Source organism: Sphaerodactylus townsendi, linkage group LG11 (assembly GCF_021028975.2).
Source record: "Sphaerodactylus townsendi isolate TG3544 linkage group LG11, MPM_Stown_v2.3, whole genome shotgun sequence".
Taxonomy (NCBI): Eukaryota; Metazoa; Chordata; class Lepidosauria; order Squamata; family Sphaerodactylidae; genus Sphaerodactylus; species Sphaerodactylus townsendi.
The window spans coordinates 12,480,863-12,504,310 of record NC_059435.1 but is presented as its reverse complement, the minus strand read 5'-3'; the positions used below and the strand labels follow the sequence as shown (position 1 = coordinate 12,504,310).

Below are 23,448 nucleotides of genomic sequence, written 5' to 3'. Positions count from 1 at the left end.
CGCAGCTCCACCGGCATGAATTGTGCCAGTGGAGGCTCGGAGGCCATTCGCACTTATTTGCTCCCCTGCCGAAGAGGCAGATCTGCACGGAACCGCCTCTGGGTCGGTCCCCTCCACTCACCTTCCTGTCCAGCGTCGCTCTGGAGGGCTGCAGGGATCCCAGGGGTCGGAGGGCAGCGTGGGTGGATCTCTGCCGCTCCAGAGCAACGCAGGACAGGATGGTGAGTGGAGGCGATGGGAAAAGTGGTGGCATCGCTCGTTGAGCGAGGTTTAAAGTGGTGCCTTCGAACCGCTCCAGGGTGGTCAGGATGGCGCTGCTGTGATGCAGCAGCGCCTCCTGTGTGAACAGCACCCTAAGGACGGCGTTTTTCCCGTCCCTAGGGCACTGTTACTTGGCCATGCAGAAACAGCTTTAGTGAGGGTAAAGTGTAGATGACTGGGAAAGGCAATGGCAAACCAATCTGCAAGCAAAGTCTGCCTAGTAAATGCTGTGATGTGATGTCATCCCATAGGTCAATAATGACCTATGCACAAAAGGCTACCTTTATGTTTACCTACTGATCTCTTCTGTACATTTACCTCTCAAGCAGAGACTGCAAACCCAGGTTGACCTGAGTCTTTTCCTGCTATTCGTTTGTTCAAGTTTATGTTATCATTGCTTTTAAAGAATAGATATACCCCTTTCTCTCAACCTTGGAGGCTAGAAGTAAGTGGGTAAAGGCTGTTGTTTCAGAACAAAAATCTAGTCTAAACAAGAACTAGTTCAGTCAGAAGGGGTGTGAGATGCTCCCAATTGTTGGTAAGCAGGCAAATGCAGGATGACATGAGAATTAGCCAATAGGATATAAGGCAAGAGACAGAGGCATCACGGCTGTTTCCTAAGAAGCATGCCTGCAATCATCTGAACAACTTACGTGATGGTGTCAATCATATCCAATCCCATTTCGACACAGCAGTGGGCATGATCGGTTTTGGGCTGCGTCAGTCCTGATACACAGTAGTAACAGTCACCTAGGATTTTTATCCTTCTACAGTGGTTTTCCTGTAATTAAAAAGAAAAAAGAATACATATAAAACAAAATTCTGTTTAATTGTGGGTAAAGTATGTCCCTACATTTGTGCATATCCCCTGATTGATACCTGTGTTCAAAGATGTACAGAATCCCACCTCTCTGATTACGCTTTTGGCTTAGTGCTACCAAACTATTCATCTGCTACAGGAATGAACAACCCAATTTTCAATATGTTCACTCGAAAGTAGGAAGGCACAGAACTGCAGCATGAGCATAAAGCATTTTGCACATACTGACTCCCTGCTATCCGCGCTTCTCGCTTTTTCTTTCTTGTTGTTTTCTTGTTCGGGTCATTTCAAATGTAAAATCTGAGGGCTAGAGACCAGTCCTCTTGGATTGGGGCACTGAGTAAGGCCATTTATGCATTACCATGGTGTGTTACTTCATCAAGTACGAGTTAAAAAACCCGGGACCTATGAAAATGTCTTGGACAAGTGATATTCAAAAATAATTTTTAAACCATTTATTTACATCCTTTTAAACCCAGTCTCTGCTTTTTCAATACTCCATTCTTAAGTAGGCAATCAAAGTGGAAAAACGAAGAAGAAGAAGAAGAAGAGGAAGAAGAAGAAGAAGAGGAAGAAGAAGAAGAAGAAGAAGAGGAGTAGGAGGAGTAGGAGTAGGAGGAGTTTGGATTTATATCCCCCCCTTCTCTTCTTGAGGACACTCAAAGGAGCTTACAATCTCCTTTCCCTTCCTCCCTCACAGCAAACACCCTGTGAGGTGGGCGAAACTGAGAGAGCTCTGAAGAACTGTGACTAGCCCAAGGTCACCCAGCTGGCATGTGTTGGAGTGCACAAGCTAATCTGGTTCCCCAGATAAGCCAAGTGGCAGAGCGGGGAATCAAACCCGGTTCTCCAGATTAGAGTGAACCTGCTCTTAACCACTACACCACGCTCGCTCAAAATAGCATCAAAATAGTTTACAGCAGTAGTAAAAATAATTCTTACTGCAATCTAGGTGCGGGAGTGTGCGGAGGCGTCCACAAATGGTGCCACAAAGGCAGTCCAGAAAGGAGGGCAAGTTTAAATCCCTCCGGCTGCCCAAATCACCCCATGGAACAAATAGACCCATGCCACACTTTTGTGCAGCATAAGTCAGCAGGGCTGAGGGCTGGTATTCTTGGGTTGGAACACCGGAGAAAGCTGACTAAAGTTGGCTCCACTCCCAGGAACACCCCAGCCTGTGCCCCCCTCCCCCTGTTGGTGTCTGCTCCATGGTCCGCTGCTGTGGAGCTGTGGGGCTGCAGGTCACTGGAACTTTTGCTCCCTCCGCCGGCATTGGCAGAGTGGGTGAATGCATGGGCATGGTGCTCCGCTGTTACCACAGCACATCTGTCCCCCCTATGGATTGGGCTGCCGGACAGATAATTAGGAGACAAATATATTAAAATCATAAACTCTGCTTAGAAAGCAACAAACTCTAAAAAGGAAAGGAACAGAGATAATAACACTTCAGGGTAGCTGGGGTGGGGGGCAGAAGACTCATCTAAAAGTTTGGGTGATTAAAAATGTTTTGCCCTGGTGCAAAATGGGGAATGTTAAGCCAGTGGTTCTCAACCTGGGAGTCGGGACCCCTTTGGGGGTCGAACGACCCTTTCCCAGGGGTCGCCTAAGACTCTCTGGACAGATTTATGGAGGAGAAGTCGATCTATGGCTACCAATCTTGATCCTCCTTGATCTCAGATTGCAAATGCCTTAGCAGACCAGGTGCTCAGGAGCAGCAGCAGCAGAAGGCCATTGCTTTCACATCCTGCATGTGAGCTCCCCAAGGCACCTGGTGGGCCACTGCGAGTAGCAGAGAGCTGGACTAGATGGACTCTGGTCTGATCCAGCTGGCTTGTTCTTATGTTCTTATGTTCTTATGCATCAGTGTTCTCCATCTATACATAAGAACATAAGAACTAGCCTGCTGGATCAGACCAGAGTCCATCTAGTCCAGCATTCTGCTACTCGCAGTGGCCCACCAGGTGCCTTTGGGAGCTCACATGCAGGATGTGAAAGCAATGGCCTTCTGCTGCTGCTGCTGCTCCTGAGCACCTGGTCTACTAAGGCATTTGCAATCTGAGATCAAGGAGGATCAAGATTGGTAGCCATAAATTGACTTCTCCTCCATAAATCTGTCCAAGCCCTTTTTAAAGCTATCCAGGTTAGTGGCCATCACCACCTCCTGTGGCAGCATATTCCAAACACCAATCACACGTTGCGTGAAGAAGTGTTTCCCTTTATTAGTATTTCCTTTTATTGTAAAATGGATACATGTTAGGGTTGGGGGTCACCACAACATGAGGAACTGTGTTAAAGGGTTGTGGCCTTAGGAAGGTTGAGAACCGCTGTTTTAAACATTGAGACATGAAGCTGAGAATGGCACAGGACTGCCGTCTTTGGGCCTGGAAATTCCTGAGGATTTGGGGACAGAATCTAAGGAGGATGGGATTTGGGGAGCAAAGAGAGTCTCACTGGGGCGTCATGTAAGAGAGTCCGTCTTCCAAAGCAGCCATTTTCTCCAAAGGAACCGGCCTCTGTAGTTTGGACCTTAATTGGAATTCCAGGTGATCTCAAGCCCTCACCTGGTGGTTGGTGAAAGCAGAATGCTAGCAGTTTGAAGAAATGCCAGTCACCTGGCTACAAAAATGTTTGGTCTAAGACCGTAAATAAACTTGACTGATAGATTGGAACCTGGGTGCAACTTTTGGTTCTTCCTAAATGCATGTGATCAGATCATGTGTGAGTAGGATGCTGGCGTGTGGAAGAACCTTCTTGCCTTCAGTATGCCTCTTAAGAACATAAGAACTAGCCTGCTGGATCAGACCAGAGTCCACCTAGTCCAGCACTAAGCTACTCGCAGTGGCCCACCAGGTACCTTTGGGAGCTAACATGCAGGATGTGAAAGCAATGGCCTTCTGCTGCTGCTGCTCCTGGGCACCTGGTCTGCTAAGGCATTTGCAATCTCAGATCAAGGAGGATCAAGATTGGTATTGTCGAAGGCTTTCACGGCCGAAGTCACTGGAGTGCTGTGTGGTTTCCGGTCTGTATGGCCGTGTTCTAGCAGATTTCTCTCCTGACGTTTCGCCTGCATCTGTGGCTGGAATCTTCGGAGGATCAGGATGCTGCTAGAACACAGCCATATAGCCCGGAAACCACACATCACCCCAGGATCAAGATTGGTAGCCATAAATCGACTTCTCCTCCATAAATCTGTCCAAGCCCCTTTTAAAGCTATCCAGGTTAGTGGCCATCACCACCTCCTGTGGCAGCATATTCCAAACACCAATCACATGTTGCGTGAAGAAGTGTTTCCTTTGATTAGTCCTAATTCTTCCCCCCAGCTTTTTCAATGAATGCCCCCTGGTTCTAGTATTGTGAGAAAGAGAGAAAAATTTCTCTCTGTCGACATTTTCTACCCCATGCATAATTGTATAGACTTCAATCATATCCCCCCTCAGACGTCTCCTCTCCAGACTAAAGAGTCCCAAACGCTGCAGCCTCTCCTCATAAGGAAGGTGCTCCAGTCCCTCAATCATCCTCTTCCCTGCCTTCAAGGCTTCCCTGCTCCTTCCCTTTTTTATCCACACCCTCTGGTTCAAAGTTCGATTTGCACAGAGGGAGGCTGTTGCGTACTTTGTGCAACTGTACAAAACTCCACCCCACCACCACAGAATCAGGTCAATTCAGAAGTGAAGGATATGTGTGTATGTGTTTTAGGAACTTTTAGGAACACCTGAGTTCAGTTCAAGTCATTAATTTTTCATTCGGTGCTTCTGGGAATGCAAAGAGAGGAGTTCACTTCGGGGTCAACAACGCTCTCCACATTTCTGTTGAGAGGGTCAAATTGGCGTGCTTTCTCATTGAATTTATATTCTTTTGATGAGGGTTGTTTCACAAGACCGTCCTTGAGACTGCTGAGTGTCAGAAAGCCTGAAAGCTTGTGGACAGTCCTTCAAGGAGAAAGGCGAACCTGCACAAACCGTGCCTTGGGTCGCTCACAGTCCAATCCTACATTGAGCTACACCTTGTTAAGCCCATTGATTCAGAACAGTGTAACTCGAATGTCAGTCTCACAGCCTGTCTTTGACCTTTATGCTAACTGAAAGCCCGACATTGTGAAGTGAGCCGTGAGGTCAGCACAGTCTCTGGGCACCAAATGAAGAGAGTTCAGCACATCTGTGCAGCTTCACTAGCTTGCTCCTTGGTTGGTGTGAGATGCTGTACGAACGGTGGAAATCAGAAGGACATTCAAGCATTCTCAGTCGATTAAAAGGAACAGGACTTAAGCAGAGGTACGCATTCTAACCAATACCTGCCATTATTCATTATATCTTGCCCTTCTTCCAGGTGGGGTCCCAACACAGGTTACGTTGTTTTCGTCTCCTCCGTTTTGCCCGACCAACAACCTTGTCAGTCAGTTTAGACTGAGACCCAGTGACTCCTACCAAGGTCACCCAGAATTCAGTCCTGGCTATCCCAGTTGCTAGCCAGACCTTCTAACCACTATTTACACTGCTGTCTTAGTGTACAAAACGTTTAGTGTGCAAAATGCTACACACACAATTTGCACAATGCATTTAAAACGTTTTGAGGCAGGAAATATAGTTGTTCCTCCATGCAGTTCCACACAGTTTTTACCCGAAAACGTTTTATTTCCAGCCTCAAAACGCTTTTAAAACAATTATGTGGCTGAAAGGTTATGAAAATAACTTCCTCCTCTGTTATTTTCACAGTGCTTGTAAGAAGCAAGGTCCAGAAAACAGCAACCCCCCCCCCCCCCGCACGCCTCCCCAGCCAATTCCTGGGCCACTAAATAGGGAATCCTCACAGGAAGAAATGTCATCTGAAATATATACTGGGTAGCACAAGGTGGCAGCGATACACAGTGGATTCCTTACTTCTTTCACTAATCAAACTTCTGAAGCAAAAAAATCTTCACATCTTTCCATCCCTACACACAAGCACATATTACATTCGCAGAGATCTGATCTTATAGACTGGGACTTATCCCCCTCCCTCTCCATGAATTCCCACAGATGGGGCAAAAGGAGCTGGTATAACCAAGCATGTCATTTATTTAGAGAACAACCCAATAGAGCTTACACTGAAGAAGTCTCGTAGCAATTGCAACACTCCATTTTTATTAGATACCCTGTGGTTCTTTTGTAGTGTTTGTAGTTTTGGACACATATTAAACTTATAACCAGGTTTCATCTGAAAGTAGACAGCGACTGCTGCGGACCTTCTTCGGTGCCATTTCTACTGAGTTGAACTGTGTGTACTGATCCTCACTTCATTCTACTGGTGGATTCATTCAGAGAAGACTGTCCTTTGAAAACATATACAAAAGGTACTTTGCTCCTTGCAAGGCCTCGGTCCCATTATGCATGCTCTGCTTACCTCGAGGCTGCTGGCTCCGCAGTGGAGACTCCCCGTGGTTCTCCTGTAACGTGTGAGGAAGTCCCCACTGCTTGCTTTGATCCAAGGCACCATGCCCCCCTCCTCCACTTCCAGGTTGTTGAAAAGGTAGCTAGGGTGATTGCCACCTTTTTCTCATCCTTTAAATTTTTAAAAAGTGTTTCAATGCCCCATCCTCGCTGGTATTAATTTTTTTAAAAAAGGTGCACCATTGATCCCCTAGAAATGCCTGCGGAAGAGTGGGCGGAACTGCTTGGTTCAAGGGAGAGCAGCAAACATGAAGCCTGCCAGCCAGACGCTGGGGCAGTTTCACTTTCCCTGCACAGGCTGGGAAAGCCTTGCACTTTCGACAGAAGCTTCCGCAGTTCTGAGATCTGCAGTGCAGTGAGTTTGGGTGGGGGAAAAACATGTCCACACTCTACCCCAGCGGTTCTCAACCTGGGGGTCACGACCCCTTTGGGGGTCTAACGAGCCTATCACAGGGGTCGCCTAAGACTCTCTGCATCAGTGTTCTCCATCTGTAAAATGGATAAATGTTAGGGTTGGGGGCAGTGGTGGGATCCAAAAAGTTTAGTAATAGGTTCCCATGGTGGTGGGATTCAAACAGTGGCATAGCGCCAGTGGGGCTGGGCAGGGCACGACAGGGGCGTAGCTGGGCATTCCGGGGCGAGGCATTAATAATTTCTCTGTTACTGTAAAAAACTCTTACTGTAAAAAAAAAGTTCCTAATTCCCAGCTGGTATCTTTCTGTCCATAATTTAAACTCATTATAGAAAGTCCTATCGTCTACTGCCAACAGAAACAACTACTTCTCCTCTAATTGACTGCCTGTCAAATACTTAATACCTTCAAATACTCAATTTTGTTTCTAGAAATCAAAATAAGGATACTTTCCTTAAACAAGTAACTTTACCATATTTCTAAAACATGTTTTTAAAACAGCCCAATAGGGAGAATTATCCCGTTTTCTACCTTCACTAACCAGCCACATAGGAAACCACAGGACTTTATGATTTTTGGACCTAATGGAATTTCTAACGGAAAAGCAGACCCAATTAGTAACCCCCTCTCGGCACACACAGATAATTAGTAACCCACTCTTGGGAACTGGTGAGAACCTGCTGGATCCCACCTCTGGTTGGGGGTCACCACAACGTGAGGAACTGTATTAAAGGGTCGCAACATTAGGAAGGTTGAGAACCACTGCTCTACTCTGAAGGGAATGTACACTCACTGCGGGGCAGACCAGAGTTCGTAACAGGCTCTGATGTTGGTGACTGGATAAGTTAGACTTAGTGGTAACACAAAAATGCAACATGCAACGTATGAAACCTGTCCCTTTTATTTCCCTAGGCATTTCTGCTTTCCTGATGTTCCATGTTCAGGATACTGATCTGCAAAAACTGATATACAGGTGTGGCATGTGTATTATTAGCTGCATGGTGCTTCAATAAAAAGAACACGCCTATTTCCAGAGAGTATAATTCCCAGATGAATCACCGAACATTGCTCATGATATTGAAAATTAAAGACTCTGTCATGCATCCAGTTCTTTTCCTTGCAAATCTGATGGTGATATTGTGATACCTACAGCTTGTATGGGACACTTATCCACAAAAGCAAAAGTAGTTTTGGTGGAAAATCAATTTTATTGAGTTTCTGAACACAACAGTTTGCAATACTTTTTGCCACCTCTGTCAATGACAGACATATCTTGCAAACAGTGTCATGACGGACACCTATTCTAAATTTTCTAAGACAATATGAAATTAGCCTTTGATTTCATTAGATTTCACTCTCCCATGACTCAGTAGGGAAATCTCCACTTTCCACAGTCAGCTATTTCCTTCATCCATAGCTATTTATAGCAGCGGAGGTGTTAAAATTTTGTTTGCTTGTGTTCTTATTTCTTTTTCTCTGTGCAGCGGATTATCAGTTCTGAGCTGACTAACAATAAAATCTTTGCAAGAAGGAGGAAGACCTTATTTGTTATGCAAATTAACAATTTGTTTTCTCAATGGTTCTTACTTAAAATTGCCAGAAAGCATATGAACAAACAAAATTCACCCAAACAATGAGAGTTGTAAAATAAGGTCAGTTTTGATGAGGACAGATCCTTTTTTGGGAAAAAAGAAATGTTTATCATCTCATCATAGAATTTGGGCAAGTATATTAAAAGGAAACATGGCTTTCTAAGCACCATCTTCACAGTCTCTCAAGCAAGGAGGTTCGTTATCTGATGTAGACTGTGAAGGAACAGTGCCAAAATGAATCATAAAGGTTTGGTCCTAGGCATCCATTTCACCAGAAGGCAATTTTTTCTGGTAACAGAACTATTCCCCTAATGCCAGACCCAGAGGTGGGATCCAGCAGGTTCTCACCAGTTCCTGAGAGTGGGTTACTAATTATTTGTGTGTGCCGAGAGGGGGTTACTAATTGGATCTGCTTTTCCGTTAGAAATTCCAGTAGGTCCAAAAATCATGAAGTCCTGTTGCTTCCTATGTGGCTGGTTAGCGAAGGTAGAAAACGGGATAATTCTCCCTGTTGGGCTGTTTTAAAAACATGTTTTAGAAATATGGTAAAGTTCCTTGTTTAAGGAAAGTCTCCTTCTTTTGATTTCTAGAAACAAAATTAAGTATTTGAAAGTATTAAGAATTTGACAGGCAGTCAATTAGAGGAGAAGTAGTTGTTTCTGTTGGCAGCAGACGATAGGACTTGCTAGAATGAGTTTAAATTATGGACAGAAAGATACCAGCTGGAAATTAGGAACTTTTTTTTTACAGTAAAAGTTTTTTACAGTAACAGAAATTATTAATGCCCCGCCCCCGGAATGCCTGACCACGCCCCCATCGTGCCCCACCCAGCCCCATTGGCGCTACGCCACAGTTTGAATCCCACCACCATGGGAACCTGTTACTAAAATTTTTGGATCCCACCACTGGCCAGACCCTCAGATACAAGCCTAACACTTCTGGCAAAAAAGTAGTATTGAGCACGTTCATTTTTTTGCGATTGGGCGGGGGGGGGGGATCTTTCTTGGCACTGAGATCAACTTTTTTACGTGCCAGGTCCCTCCTGGCAAATGGTGGGCAGGACTTACTGGCAATGGGGGAAAGCCTAGAGTGGTGATGCAGCGATGTCCCCAGTGATGTCACTTCTGGTGCACACTCAAAGTTCGATCAGCCTGTTGCCAGGGCATTGGATGCTCTGATAACTGAGTGAAAACTCTATAGCCGGGGTCTGCAACCTGCAGCTCTCCAGATGTTCATGGACTACATGTACTCGGTTTGCTGGGATTTGTAGTCCATGAACATCTGGAGAGTTGCAGGTTGCAGAACCCTGCTCTATAGTAAGACCATAGAATTTTTGCCCAAAGATTTTGGTGCGTGCCAACAACATGCTGACATCACTTCTGGTGAGTGCTGGGAGTGAAACACTGCACCGGGGATGATGTTCCTACATCACCAGCATGTTCTCCTGGCAGCCGGGGCCAGGACAGAAGAAGAAGAAGAAGAAGAAGAAGAAGAAGAAGAAGAAGAAGAAGAAGAAGAAGAAGAAGAAGAAGAAGAAGAAGAAGAAGAAGAAGAAGAAGAAGTTTGGATTTATATCCCCCCTTTCTCTCCTGCAGGAGACTCAAAGGGGCTTACAATCTCCTTGCCCTTCCCCCCTCACAACAGACACCCTGTGAGGTAGGTGGGGCTGAGAGAGCTCAGAAAAGCTGTGACTAGCCCAAGGTCACCCAGCTGGCGTGTGTGGGAGTGAACAGGCTAATCTGAATTCCCCAGATAAGCCTCCACAGCTCAGGCGGCAGAGCAGGGAATCAAACCCGGTTCCTCCAGATTAGATACATGAGCTCTCAACCTCCTACGCCACTGCTGCTCGCAGAGGGCTCACAGGCCTGGAAAATGTGCACAGGGTTGTCTTCAAATCAAAGGCCAGAAGGAAGTGGCAGGACACTGTATTTGCTCACTCTATAGTCTCATTCCCCTCGCCAGGAAACAAAGGCAGACTCAGGCAGAAAGCTGAATCTTCCCTCACCTAACCCCAAACTGTTAATAGGGACCTCTCTGATATTCATAATGGGAAATTCAGACACAAAGGATCCCGTTGTATTAACAGTCCAAGAAACACCTAGACGCACCTGAGTACTTTCAGCTAAAAGGTTCTCCATTCCCCTGACCCAAACTGGTGAGTTGGCATCGTGTCTGAAAATCCTTCCATAGCTGCAAAGATGGAGCGAGGGGGAAGAGCGCCTGTGTGGCATCGCGCCTTCCACTCCAAGCCCCCCCTGTTCAACCCCCCAGAGATGCTGCAATGCCGCCCACCTCACAGCCATGCTTGCCCGTCCACCAGGGGCGTCTTTGTCGTCGCACCTCCCTGTCCCCTTGGCGCTACGCCTCTGCTCAGCTGTCTCCAACACACTTCTTCCTCATCTTCAAGTCAAGTCAAGTCAAGTATTTATTGTTTGAGCCATTGGCTATAACAATACAGAGATACATGCAGTTCTTCCTCATCTTGAGACTTCCCTCTCCTCATTTGAAGATGTTCTGAGGATAGCCTTGCTAGTTAGTTAGCTGCCCGATTTTCTGTCCTATCATACGGCTTTTACGAACAATTTGTTTAAAATTTATTGAAGCAGGAAATAAAACGTTTCCACTGAGGAGCTCTGCATTGTTTTTACCCCCAAATGTTTTATTTCCAGCCTCAAAACATTTTAAACGAATCCCGTTTTAACGCAATTCTCTGGCTGAAGGGTTTCGAAAAAGTCTTCAGTTGCTGTGTGATCTATTGACTGTGGTTCCCAACTTTCTCTGCTTCCTGAACTTCTTCCTCAGTGCCATTTTCTGAGTTCCCCCTCGCCTATTTATTTGCAGTTCTTCTCTGTTCTTTTATTTTTTTATGGGGGGGGGGTGTGCAACCTTCAAAATGTCAAGTACATGAAGAGTAGCGAATGCATCACAAGACTGTAAAGAATTAAAACATCGACCGAACACCGAACCAAAAAAAAAAAAAAGGTGAAAAATCACATAACGGCAGCCAGGAATCGTTTCAAGAGGTGTGAGCAAAATAGTTGAGGGGGCGGGGGGCTGAAAACATTTACAAACATTTTAGGAGATTTGTGTGGAAAAGACTGCATTCTTAAAGGTACATGTAAACTGTATTTAAAGAATAATTGTGTCAAAACTTTAACGCAATGTCCTACAATATTAGTGCAAACTTGGCTTGGCCACAACAAAATTTCTAGCGCATCCTTTCACTGAATTTTGCAGAGATGAGTGCAGGGGACGGAGAGGAGGCTGAGATAGGAGCTTAGAGGCTAAAGGCAACTTCGCTTTTAGGATTTATCACCAGCAAACATGCTCTAAGTTGAGGCCTTAGAGCTCCTAGGCTTCTCGCTATGGAGATTTTAAAAAGGCCTTTAGAGGGAGGGTAAGTTCACATGCAAACTACAAGTCTTCCCCAGAAGTGATGTTGCAATGTACCACGCAGCACTCACTCCCTGCCCCATTTCTACACCCCCTTTCACACCCTGGCAGAGATGTATCGGGAGAAATGGCGCCCAGAGACTAATTGTCTTTGTGTGCCCCACCCTCCATATGTGGGGGCAGGGTTCTGCCCCCTCCCGGCTTCCAGTCGGCAGCTGGCAGTCCCTTCTGCCCTCCCCTCTGAGGAAGCGACTGCCTTCCCTTGGCCTCCGGGAGCTGCTTTTATAAGCACTGTGGCCGGGAGCAGGGCTAAGGAGGAGAAGCCATGCCCCCACCCCTGGCCTCAGTGCTTATAAAGCAGGGCTTATAAAGCAGATCTCGGAGGCCGGGGGATGGCAGTCGCTTCTGGCCTCCCCGGAGTGGAGGGCAGAAGGGACTGCCAGCTGCCAGCTGGGAGCAAGGGGGGAGGCGAAGAGGCAGGGGGCAGCCGGGCAACCTTGACCCTGCCCATGTCAATAACAACATGGGCGGGGTTGAGGGCGCCCGAAGACGACGAGGCAGCAGGAAGTCCTACTTTGCCATCTTCCTGGTCATGTGCGGGGACGATTTTGTGCCCCGTGACCAGATTAGTGGCGCCTGAGGACAGAGGGTACCCCCTGTCCCTACGCAAATACGCCACTGCACCTTGGCAACCCTAAGTGAGGGGAGATTAGAGGGGTTCTTAAGCCTGAGAGTTTGTACAACCCCCCATCAATGTGCACTGGGAAGTAATGAAATGGGGAAATTCTAGCCCACGTGGTTTGTCTTCTGGTTGACCATCCTTGTTTAAAGTTATCCTTTGTCTCCTGGAAGCACCCTGCTGTTCTCAAACTGAGAAGAAGGATTGGTTTTCGGTACTGCTTAAACATTGTCAGGGTAGCTGTGAAATATTTACAGGGAAGAACTGGGATGAGAGAAAGGAAGAGTTTGACACACTACCTCTTTTGAAAAGCACAAGCGACCAATAGTCTATGGGTCTTATTTTTACAAGAAATATCTCTTGTTGCACAAGCACAAGTGGGTAGCATGGTGGCCAAGTTTGCAGGGGGCATTCATTGAAAATGCTGGGGGGAAGAATTAGGACTAATAAAAGGAAACACTTCCTCACACAACGTGTGATTGGTGTTTGGAATATACTGCCACAGGAGGTGGTGATGGCCACTAACCTGGATAGCTTTAAAAGGGGCTTGGGCAGATTTATGGCGGAGAAGTCGATTTATGGCTACCAGTCTTGATCCTCCTTGATCTCAGATTGCAAATGCCTTAGCAGACCAGGTGCTCAGGAGCAGCAGCAGCAGAAGGCCATTGCTTTCACATCCTGCACGTGAGCTCCCAAAGGCACCTGGTGGGCCACTGCGAGCAGCAGAGTGCTGGACTAGATGGACTCTGGTCTGATCCAGCAGGCTAGTTCTTATGTTCTTATGTTCTTAAGCACAGGATTCTGGGGGAGGGTGTACGAGAAAACCCTGGAACTGCCCAGGAGAGGTTGACCAATTAGCTACCAAGAGGAAAGAAAGTCAGGGCTGCTCTAACAGGAAGGCATGGACACAATGACCAGGGATAAAGGCTGCCTTGGGAGTAGAGAACTCCTAAAGAGTCAAGGCTTGCTCTGGTGTAGGATAGGAAAGCTAGAGAATGGGTATAGCAGGATCAAGGGGGATAAAATGCTGTGTGCGTGTTGGAGGGGTTTGAGGTAGCTGGCACGGTCTGGGATTTCAGAGGTTAGAAAGAACCAGATCCAACCCTTTATCAGGGAGAGGGCAGTTGTGGCTAAGAAAGTAGCATTTTAGGGTCCTAACTACCTTAAAAAGTAATGGAAAGGGTGGCTAGAGACTGGAATTACCACCATTCAAAATGGTGCACAATAGTTACAGCAAAGATCGGGGAACGGGGTTATGACAGTGACTCCTTCAATATGCTCACCTTTACTGAAACTTTTGCCCTCATTAAAGAGATGTTGATAGCAATGGACTATCAACAACTGCAGAGCTTGGCAAATAAATCTTGTTCACCAACGAATATGTCAATTCCTTTCACGCAGGGATACCCAGCCTATTATATTACAGGGCTCACAAATCCCATACACAGGAGAGCCTATATGCTGGCTAGATTTAACATCATGCCATCTCTGCTACATAGAGGAAGACTTAAAGGTCTTCCAAGCGATAAGAGGTTCTGTACCTGTAGCATAGGACAGCTGGATTCTATCCCACACACTCTCCTGAACTGCGTATTATACCAAGAACTCCAATCCAGCCTTGCCATCCCAAGCTACTTAGACCCCTATGATTGATTATACTGAATCGAAGATAAAGTGCAGTTATGCAGTTTTAGAATTGTCAGGATTTTCATTGTTGCCTTGTAGTGGCAAAGTTTTGTCAGAAGTTTGTAAACTGAATGTATGACAAACGCGAAGTTTTTTACTATTCACTTTTTAACTGGAACTGTATTTTTATACTATCATGTATATTAAGGTGACCAGATGGTCACCTTTGTGATCCGGGACGGGGAATCGGAAATGTATATGCTACAGTCAAGCTTATGAAGTGTATGAGCTTCTGGGGGGTTGCCGCCTTGCCTTCTCTGTGATAGATGCAAACGGCAAGCCCTTAGAAGGCCATGCTTAAACTCCTGCACGGCATGAAGCACGGGAGGCTGGCCCGCACTTCATTCCAGAAGGCAGTGCAGCAGCCTCCCAAAAATCGGGACAATTTGTAGAAGCCGCGGGACGCGGGACAAATTGTTTAAAGGCCATGGGTCCTGCCAAAAGCGGGACGGCTGGTCAGCCTAGTGTACATGCCAATAAAGGCTTATTGAATTGTTGTTGTTGTTGAGACTGGAATTAATGAACCCTGAGCAGGAACTTGGGCCTACAACTGCAATCAGAGCTTTGAGGGCATAGTTGCCCACTCCTGGTTGGAAAATTCCTGGAGATTTGGCGGTATAACCCCAGAGTAGCTATTTCCTCCAGGGGAAGTGATTTCCAGTTCTCACCTGAAGACTGGCAGCTCTACTTGAGGAAGACTACAGGTGATTGGTTAAAATTATTAGCAGAGATGCAGAAATAGCTGTCAGGATATTGAAAATTGCAAGGTGGTCATATGCTGGTCTAGAATGACTGGAATGTAACAGTCAGCAGAATTGTAAAGGTCGGAGCCTCTCTGTCTGGGTCTGCAGTGATTGGCATGTAACAGTCAGCAGAATTGTAAAGGTCACAGGCCAGGATGATTAGATCATCTAGCTAATGATTTGCTGGACAAAACTATATAAGAAGACTGCATACCCAATTCAGTACCTCTCCTTCACCTTCAGGTTCGGGCTCAGATTGTTGTCAGAGTAGAGAGTGGATAGTTATTGTTATTTTTGTTCCTTTGAGAAACAAGAGATAAAGTATTCCTGTTGGAACTAAATCTACTGTCTGAGTGTTTCTTTTTCTTATACTGCAAGCAGTTACCTCCTGTTCTAGCAAGGGTGAGTTGGCACCTAGTCCTTCCGCTGTGCACTAGGCCAACAATAGCATCCAGTAGAAAAGAAGAGAGCCAGGGATACTTTGAGTTGCTTTATATAAAAGTGTACTAATTTGAAAGGGATAGGGTTACATGGAATAAAACAAATAAATGCTGTACTCCTCTGTTAAATATTTGCAGTACTAACTATACACTTAAGACTACATCTTGCTCTTTCTTTCTACTTCTCTCTGTCCATGTGCTCTTCCACTGGAACAAATAAGACAAGTTAACGTTATAGCTTCTGACGTACGCAGAGGTGGGGTCCAGCAGGTTCTCACAGGTTCCCGAGAGTAGGTTACTAATTATTTCTGTGTGCTGAGAGGGGGTTACTAATTGGTGATTTTGCCACGTGATTTTTGCCTTAGTAACGCCCCTCCTCTCAGCAGTAGCCCGCAGAACTTGAAGCAGTCTAGCAGGAGGTGCACCGGAGGTGCGTGGCAGCCTGCGCCTGCGTGCATTCGTTTCCCGCCCAAGGACCGGCGCAGCAGCTGCGTCCTTGCCACAGCCCCACCCAGGAATGCCCCGCCCCTGGAATGCCCGCCCATGCCCCCAACATGCCACGCTCAGCCCCATTGGGTCTACGCCACGGTTTGAATCCCACCACCATGGGAACCTGTTACTAAAATTTTTGGATCCCACCACTGGACGTACGTGCTCACTAACATGTAAGCAATGGCTATCTGACTGACCAATAGCTAATCAATAGATCAGCTCATTACAATATCACCTCAGCCTCCTGTTTACACACAAACAGTTAACCCTTTTATGACTGAGTTGTGACAGACCTTTGCAAACACCAACCAAGACACAAAGGGATGGCCAGAACTCTCTAGATCAGGGGTAGGGTACCTGCGGCTCTCCAGATGTTCAGGAACTACAATTCCCAATTCCAATTGGCCATGCTGGTAGGGGCTGATGGGAATTGTAGTTCCTGAACATCTGGAGAGCCGCAGGTACCCTACCCCTGCTCTAGATTAAGAGCCCCAACCTTTCCGAATTTTGACACACTGGAGTGGGTGCAGACCCAAAATGGCTTCCATGGAATGACTGCCACTGGAGGTGAAGCCAGCGACAAAATAGTTGCCTCAAAATACCTCCAGCCACCAGTGAAGATCAGGAGCGTACTGCCCAGGGGATATATAGGGTCAGATGCCCCTGGGCTACAGCCATTTAGTCACATGGGGGGGTGCAAAATTGCCCCCCACACCCCTTTTACTTCTCTGATGACCTGTTGCAAAAAATATTGTTTGGTTGTGGTGGGGGAGGATGGCCACCCATACAGGGGGTGGGGGGCAGAAAACTCAGATTTTGTACCGGGCTAGATTTTCCCTAGGTGAAGATCCTTGCACTGTCGTAGCAGCTGCTGCCAAAGCAATATTTTTTTTTAAATCTGCACAGCCAATCAGAAACTTTACTGTGCAAAAGCCCTAACTGGCCCTGCACACTTTCTCATACACAGTTACCATGCTGTGGACCCCTACTCTAGATCGTAATTTGCTCTCTGAATCCAGGACTCTGTTACAGCAAATAAACTGTGCAACAGACCAGAACTTTAGCTGTCCCCCTGGTCTCTGCTTTTTATTGAAAATATTGGAAAATAATGAGATGTCTGAGTAGAGAAGCAGCCTCGAGCTCTTGGCAGTCCTCTTATGACAGCAAACTTTCTATCTTTAACTTGAAGCTGTTAGATTATAATTTGAAACACCTATAGATTTTGTTTATTTGAATAATATTTAGTTGAAGTGAACCAGCAGTACATTTACTGGTCTCCACCCTGGGTGCAAATCCAACATCTCTTTTTCTCAAGCTGTAAATTTACAACAAATTACCTGTGGAGTGCAGTATTTTACCACATTCATCTTGCAGCTAAAGTATGTAAATAGCGACAGAGCACTGCAGGCCATCACAAGGAAGGTGTGTGTTTGTTTTGATCAGTAATGCACAACCTACTCAGTGTGTAACCTTACCTTACCTTCCCCTCCCCACCCCCCAAAAAAACAGTGACTCTAAAATAATTTTGCAAGGCACTCAGTTAATAATAATATATAAAGCCTGAAGGAGGTAAATCCATTTCTCTCTGAATTCAAGAGCAAAACACTAAGGGGGTGAGCTAACTACAGAATTTTTGGGTGATTAACATATTACTTTTTAACAAATTAATATATTGATTAATTGTAAATAAATTTAGATTTTTGGGAAACTGAACAAAGTAATTTACAATATAATTAGCAACAGCCTGTCATATGTAAAGGCTATCTTTATTATCCCTTTAAAATTCCACGTTTTAGTAACGTATCAGAACCAAAATAACCTCAAAAATCAAATAACTCATGCCTGCAGCCCCATTCTGTGACAATTTTCTCTCCTTAATTAAAATTAATCAGCTACAGTTGCTGCCCTATCAAAAGCCTAACCAGTTTAATAGACTTGAATATTTGGGTATTGTTAATATGGCCCAGTATTGGTTTCACAATCTGAATTAGAGACAGGGTTGCCAAACTCTAGATGGTCCACCATAACTACCAAGGGGATGTGGGCATGATAGCATTTAAAACAACACCACTCCACACCACGCAGCTTAAGGTTAACTAAAACCTATTATGTTGGTAATCATTTACAATGCCTCAGATAATTGAAGATCAATGAAAAACATACCAATCGTAACTGAATTTTTAGTCCTCGGCAGGTAAATTATAGAAGGCTGTTAATAAGGGACTATGGATTTCAAATAAACAGCAATAAAGTACAGAATATTTTTTGAGTCTAGTCATTTTCCCACAATGAGCAAAAGGGGAAGGTACACAACCACAGGGTGAACGAGAGACAATACGTACCAACCAGGTTGAAACCACTGCTTCAAAAGCAAATACTTCCCACTGGAGTGAAGTAATTTTATTTGTAAGTAACAATAATGATATGTGCACAAACGTACAATTAAATATACCAAACAAAGCAATAAAGCAAGGCTAGTCGGAATCTAAATACATGCTGGTCTCATTCAGAAGCTTCAAGGCTGCTAAGTAAGGAGCAGCAGTGGCGTAAGAGGTTAAGAGCTCGTGTATCTAATCTGGAGGAACCAGGTTTGATTCCCAGCTCTGCCGTCTGAGCTGTGGAGACTTATCTGGGGAATTCAGATTAGCCTGTGCACTTCCACACACACCAGCTGGGTGACCTTGGGCTAGTCACAGCTTCTCGGAGCTCTCTCAGCCTCACCAACCTAACAGGGTGTTTGTTGTGAGGGGGGAAGGGCAAGGAGATTGTCAGCCCCTTTGAGTCTCCTGCAGGAGAGAAAGGGGGGATATAAATCCAAACTCCTCCTCCCCCTCCTCCCTCTCCTCCCCCTCCTCCTCCTCCTCCTCCTCCTCCTCCTCCTCCTCCTCTTCTTCTTCTTCTTCTTCTTCTTCTTCTAATAGAGATCAAGAGATCGGCCTGTGCTCTGCCAGAGACGTTTGCGAGTAGCAGGAAAAAACTGGCAGAGCGCAGTCCGATTGATTACTCTTGTTATTACATTAAGAGTCTTGATCTCTATTGTACTTAGCAGCCTTGAAGCTTCTGAACGAGGTCGGCACCTATCTAGATTCTGACTAGCCTTGCCTTATTGCTTGTTTTGTATATTTAATTGTACGTTTGTGCCTATATCGTTATTGTTTCTTACGAGCAAAAATTACTTCACTCCAATGGGAGGTATTTGCTTTTGAAGCAATTGTTTCAGCCTGGTTGGCACACAGTCATTTTTCCAGCACACACAAGTGCTAGCACACATACACACACACAAAATTCAAATAATTCCCAATTTCAATATCCTTCTGAAACCCTGTCCTCCTTGGCCTCCACTCTCCAAATCTCCCAGGTATCTACCAGCCTAGAACTAGCAATCCTAAGGGAGCAGCAGTGGCGTAGGAGGTTAAGAGCTCATGTATCTAATCTGGAGGAACCGGGTTTGACTCCCAGCTCTGCCGCCTGAGCTGTGAAGGCTTATCTGGGGAATTCAGATTAGCCTGTACACTCCCACACACGCCAGCTGGGAGACCTTGGGCTAGTCACAGCTTCTCGGAGCTCTCTCAGCCCCACCCACCTCACAGGGTGTTTGTTGTGAGGGGGGAAGGGCAAGGAGATTGTCAGCCCCTTTGAGTCTCCTGCAGGAGAGAAAGGGGGGGATATAAATATAAACTCTTTTTTCTTTTCTTCTAAAGTTCAGTTTAAACAAAGTCACATTGTTTTAAGACAATTCTGTCCAGAAGCAGAACAAAACAGGCACCCAGCGGCCTCTTACGGACATCAGCCATTTTAATACTAGGGTCCTGTGAAAAGATTCTATGTTATGAGCATATTGTGTTGCCTGCTTTGGTTTGGGACATTCACACAGATTTTGAGGTGGGGAGCGGGGGGTCTCCAGCAGAGTACCATGCCACCAAGCAGGGTTGCTTTCCTCCTGGTAGTAGGTGGAGATCTCCTGCCATGACAGCTGATCTCCAGGTGTCAGAGATCAATTCACCTGGAGAAATTGGGTGCTTTGGAAGGCGGACTCTATAGAGCAGTCCTCCCTTCCACAACGCGACTTTCCACATTGCGGTTTTGACTGACCATGGGTGGAAAGTCCCCCCAAGCAGAACCCGAGAGCCAGAGGTGGGATCCAGCAGATTCTCACAGGTTCCCGAGAGTAGGTTACTAATTATTGGTGTGTGCCGAGAGGGGGTGACTAATGGGTGATTTTGCCACGTGATTTTTGCCTTAGTTATGCCCAGTTGCCTTTTCCTGCCTCAGCGGTAGTATTGCAGAACTTGAAGCAAACGATCTGAAGGTGCACACGTGCGTGGCAGCCATCGCGTGCCACCATTCGTTTCCCGCCCAAAGATCGGCGCAGCGGCTGCGTCCTTGCCACAGCCCCACCCAGGAATGCCCCGCCCCTGGAATGCCCGGCCACACCCCCGTCATGCCCCGCCCAGCTCCACTGGCGCTACGCCACAGTTTGAATCCCACCACCATGGGAACCTGTTACTAAAATTTTTGGATCCCACCACTGCCGAGAGCCATATTTACCTGGAGGCCCATAGCAGGGGAAAGGATGAGGAGGCAACGGGGCTGCTGGCAGGAGCCAGTGGGAGCCGGCAGAAGCCAAAGGAGGAAGGAAGGGCCAGAGGGAGGGTGGAGGAGCCTGGCTCTGAGGATGGGGCTCAGGCTGGAAGGGGGGATTTTTATTTGGTTCCCCACACTGTGGGGGGCACTGTGCTCCTAACCCCCGCAATGTGGCCCAGCCCCCCAGCTGAGGAGGACTCTAGTGGCACTTGCCTAGAGTCAAAAGCCTATCTCCAAACCCCACCCTGCTCAAGATTCACCTCAGAAATCTCCAGATAATTCCCAACCTGGAGAAGCCGACCCTCCCAGAGTCCATCGTCTGAAGCAGCCATTTTCTCCATGAGGAGCTGATCCCTGTTGTCTGGAAATCAGCAGTGATTCCAGACAAGCTTCTGGCCTCACCTGGAGGTTGGCAACTCCATAGGTGTGCCTGTAAAATGTTCACCTCAGGTTATGCACGCCACAGGAATCTTCCCAAGAATGTACAGCTTGTGGTTTTGTGCTACATTTTCTATACATACATAAAAAATTTCCGGCTGAACTCCGTGCAGAAACCCACCAAGTTCAATTTAGCTGTGTAACGGAGGCGTGACTGTTGCAATACTCTCGAGTACCGGCTTCCAGAGAGGAAGAAGCTTTTGCGGAAATGAAAAGAGTAATAGAAAAAGAAAGCCAATTTGATTTCGGTATAAAATATTCCACCGCCAAAGGTCAGGGATCCAACAGACAAGCTACCTAGCTGAGGATATGAAAATAAGTCTGGGCAAATTAGGAAGTCCAATCCCTTATAGGAATGGAAACAGAATTGGTTTAGCTAAATTCTGGTCAAGTAACCCCTTAGGGAGCAATAACATTTTCAGGGTATGAGATTTCAAAGGCCCAAGAGCGGAGTGCTCTTTCCATGATCCTGAAGGGGAGGACTTGGGGTCGAGGGGGGGGGGGTATGCAACAGCCAATTGCGAATTGATCCCTAGAGGAAGGCACTTCCAGCCCTAACACCAGCCCTCTTCCTTGGGTTCCTGCAACAGGTGGATAAGCGTGGGGTTGCCATGCTCACGGTCTCCAGCCTATCCTGCTCCAAGTAACCTGCCGTCGATAAGCTTGTGGACCTGTTCTCCTGAGCACAGGGAATCTATCTATCATCCTTCTCTCCCCAAACTCTCCCCGCCCCACACGCAGACTGGTCCCCACTCCAGGCACAAGAACTGATAGGTGTCGAGTGTGTCAAGTCGTAGCTGATGGAGGGTGACCCCAGCAAGGGGCTTCCATGGGAAGTTAGAAGCAGAGATTCGAAGCAGAGATGCTTTTCCGTCACCTTCTTCCTTGGTGGTCTCTCTTACGAGTACTGAACCTGCTTAGCTTCTAAGGCGCTTTCTGCACAGGCCAATAGAAGCGGGGGGGGGGGGGGGGGTACATGAACCTGCCCTCGCCTCGGCCCTTTCCCATGACTGGCTGTCTTGTGAACAACCAGCGCATTGGCTGGGGTGTGCGCAATGGTGGGATCCGAAAATTTTAGTAACAGGTTCCCATGGTGGTGGGATTCAAACAGTGGTGTAGCACCAATGGGGCTGGGCGGGTTACAATGGGGGTGTAGCCGGGCATTCCGGGGGCAGGGCATTAATAATTTCTCTGTTACTGTAAAAAACTCTTACTGTAAAAAAAAGTTCCTAATTTCCAGCTGGTATCTTTCTGCCCATAATTTAAACTCATTGTAGCAAGTCCTATCTTCTACTGCCAACAGAAACAACAACTTCTCTAATTGACTGCCTGTCAAATACTTAATGCTTTCAAATACCTAATTTTGTTTCTAGAAATCAAAAGTAGGAGACTTTCCTTAAACAAGGAACTTTACCATATTACTAAAACTTGTTTTTAAAACAGCCTAACAGGGAGAATTATCTCCCATTTTCTACCTTCGCTAACCAGCCACATAGGAAACAACAGGACTTTAACAGGACATAACATGATTGTCAAGAAACCTGGATTGGGGGAGAAAACACAGAGCGGATCTGCATTAGGATCAGGATCCGTGTGAAGTTCTTCCCAACCCGGGTTTTTTTACCAGGTTTATCCCAGTTTAATTGGCCCGTGCAGAAAGGGGCTAGGATCTTATAAAATCGGCCTGCCACGATGTCTTCTTTCATACAAGAACAAAAACCTCTGACTTTTCCCCAGAGCTCATTTTCATCTCTGCAAACATCCTTGTTTCTGTTTACTTGGACAATTCTCACCCTGTCCCACCAGCCGTCCCATTTCATGGCGATGGATTTGCCACTGCCGTCAGGAGGGGTAAGGGCAGGGGAGGGATCGAATAACTGAGAGGCTTGCATGAAATGCAGCAGTTTAGCTTGGGAAGCATTCCTACTCTGGGATCGTTCTCTGTCTGCATCTCACGGTGCAGCTTCCCCTTGGAGTATTTTAAGATGCCAAGTGAACTACTTACAACCTTCCCCTGTTGGCCCAGGCAGGCAGCAGGGGATCTGACCTAAAAAAAAATGCTGCTGACAACCCAGAAGGAAAGAAATGACTGCAAGGTCAGAGATATGTCGCTTGAGCTGGAGTTCAGAAGTCAACCCACTGCCTTCTGTTGACAGCTAAGGCAAACAGCAGAGAGGCTATGAATCAATAGTTGCCACCTCTTCCCTGCACCAAAGCATGGGGGAGAGACCATTTTAAGGACAGATCCCTCATACAGACTGTGTTTTCTGCCTGAAAGGGGAAGAAAATTGAGAAACCTCTGAGTTGCGCAGAGAGAGAAAGGGTGTGCATAGTCTGGAGAACTGGGTTTGATTCCCTGCTCCTCCACGTGAGTGGCAGACTCTAACCTGGTGAACCAGGTTTGTTTCCCCACTTGTACACCTGAAGCCTGCTGGTTGACCTTGGGCTAGTCACAGTTCTCTGAGAACTTTCTCAGCCCCAC

At 46.5% G+C, this 23,448-nt stretch overlaps 1 protein-coding gene across 5 annotated transcripts in view; it reads right to left on the bottom strand.

Moving 5' to 3' along the window:
- The window catches only part of ADCY1 (adenylate cyclase 1), a 274,661-nt gene that overhangs the window by 70,660 nt on the left and 180,553 nt on the right, over positions 1-23,448 (bottom strand). For all 5 annotated transcript variants that reach the window (XR_007245741.1, XR_007245742.1, XR_007245743.1 and 2 more), the window contains exon 5: positions 915-1,042. Coding sequence is in view for 2 of the 5 variants with exons in the window: in XM_048510692.1 (XP_048366649.1) it covers positions 915-1,042 (128 nt within the window). In the remaining 3 variants the exon portion in view is untranslated. The remainder of the gene's footprint in view (positions 1-914; positions 1,043-23,448) is intronic.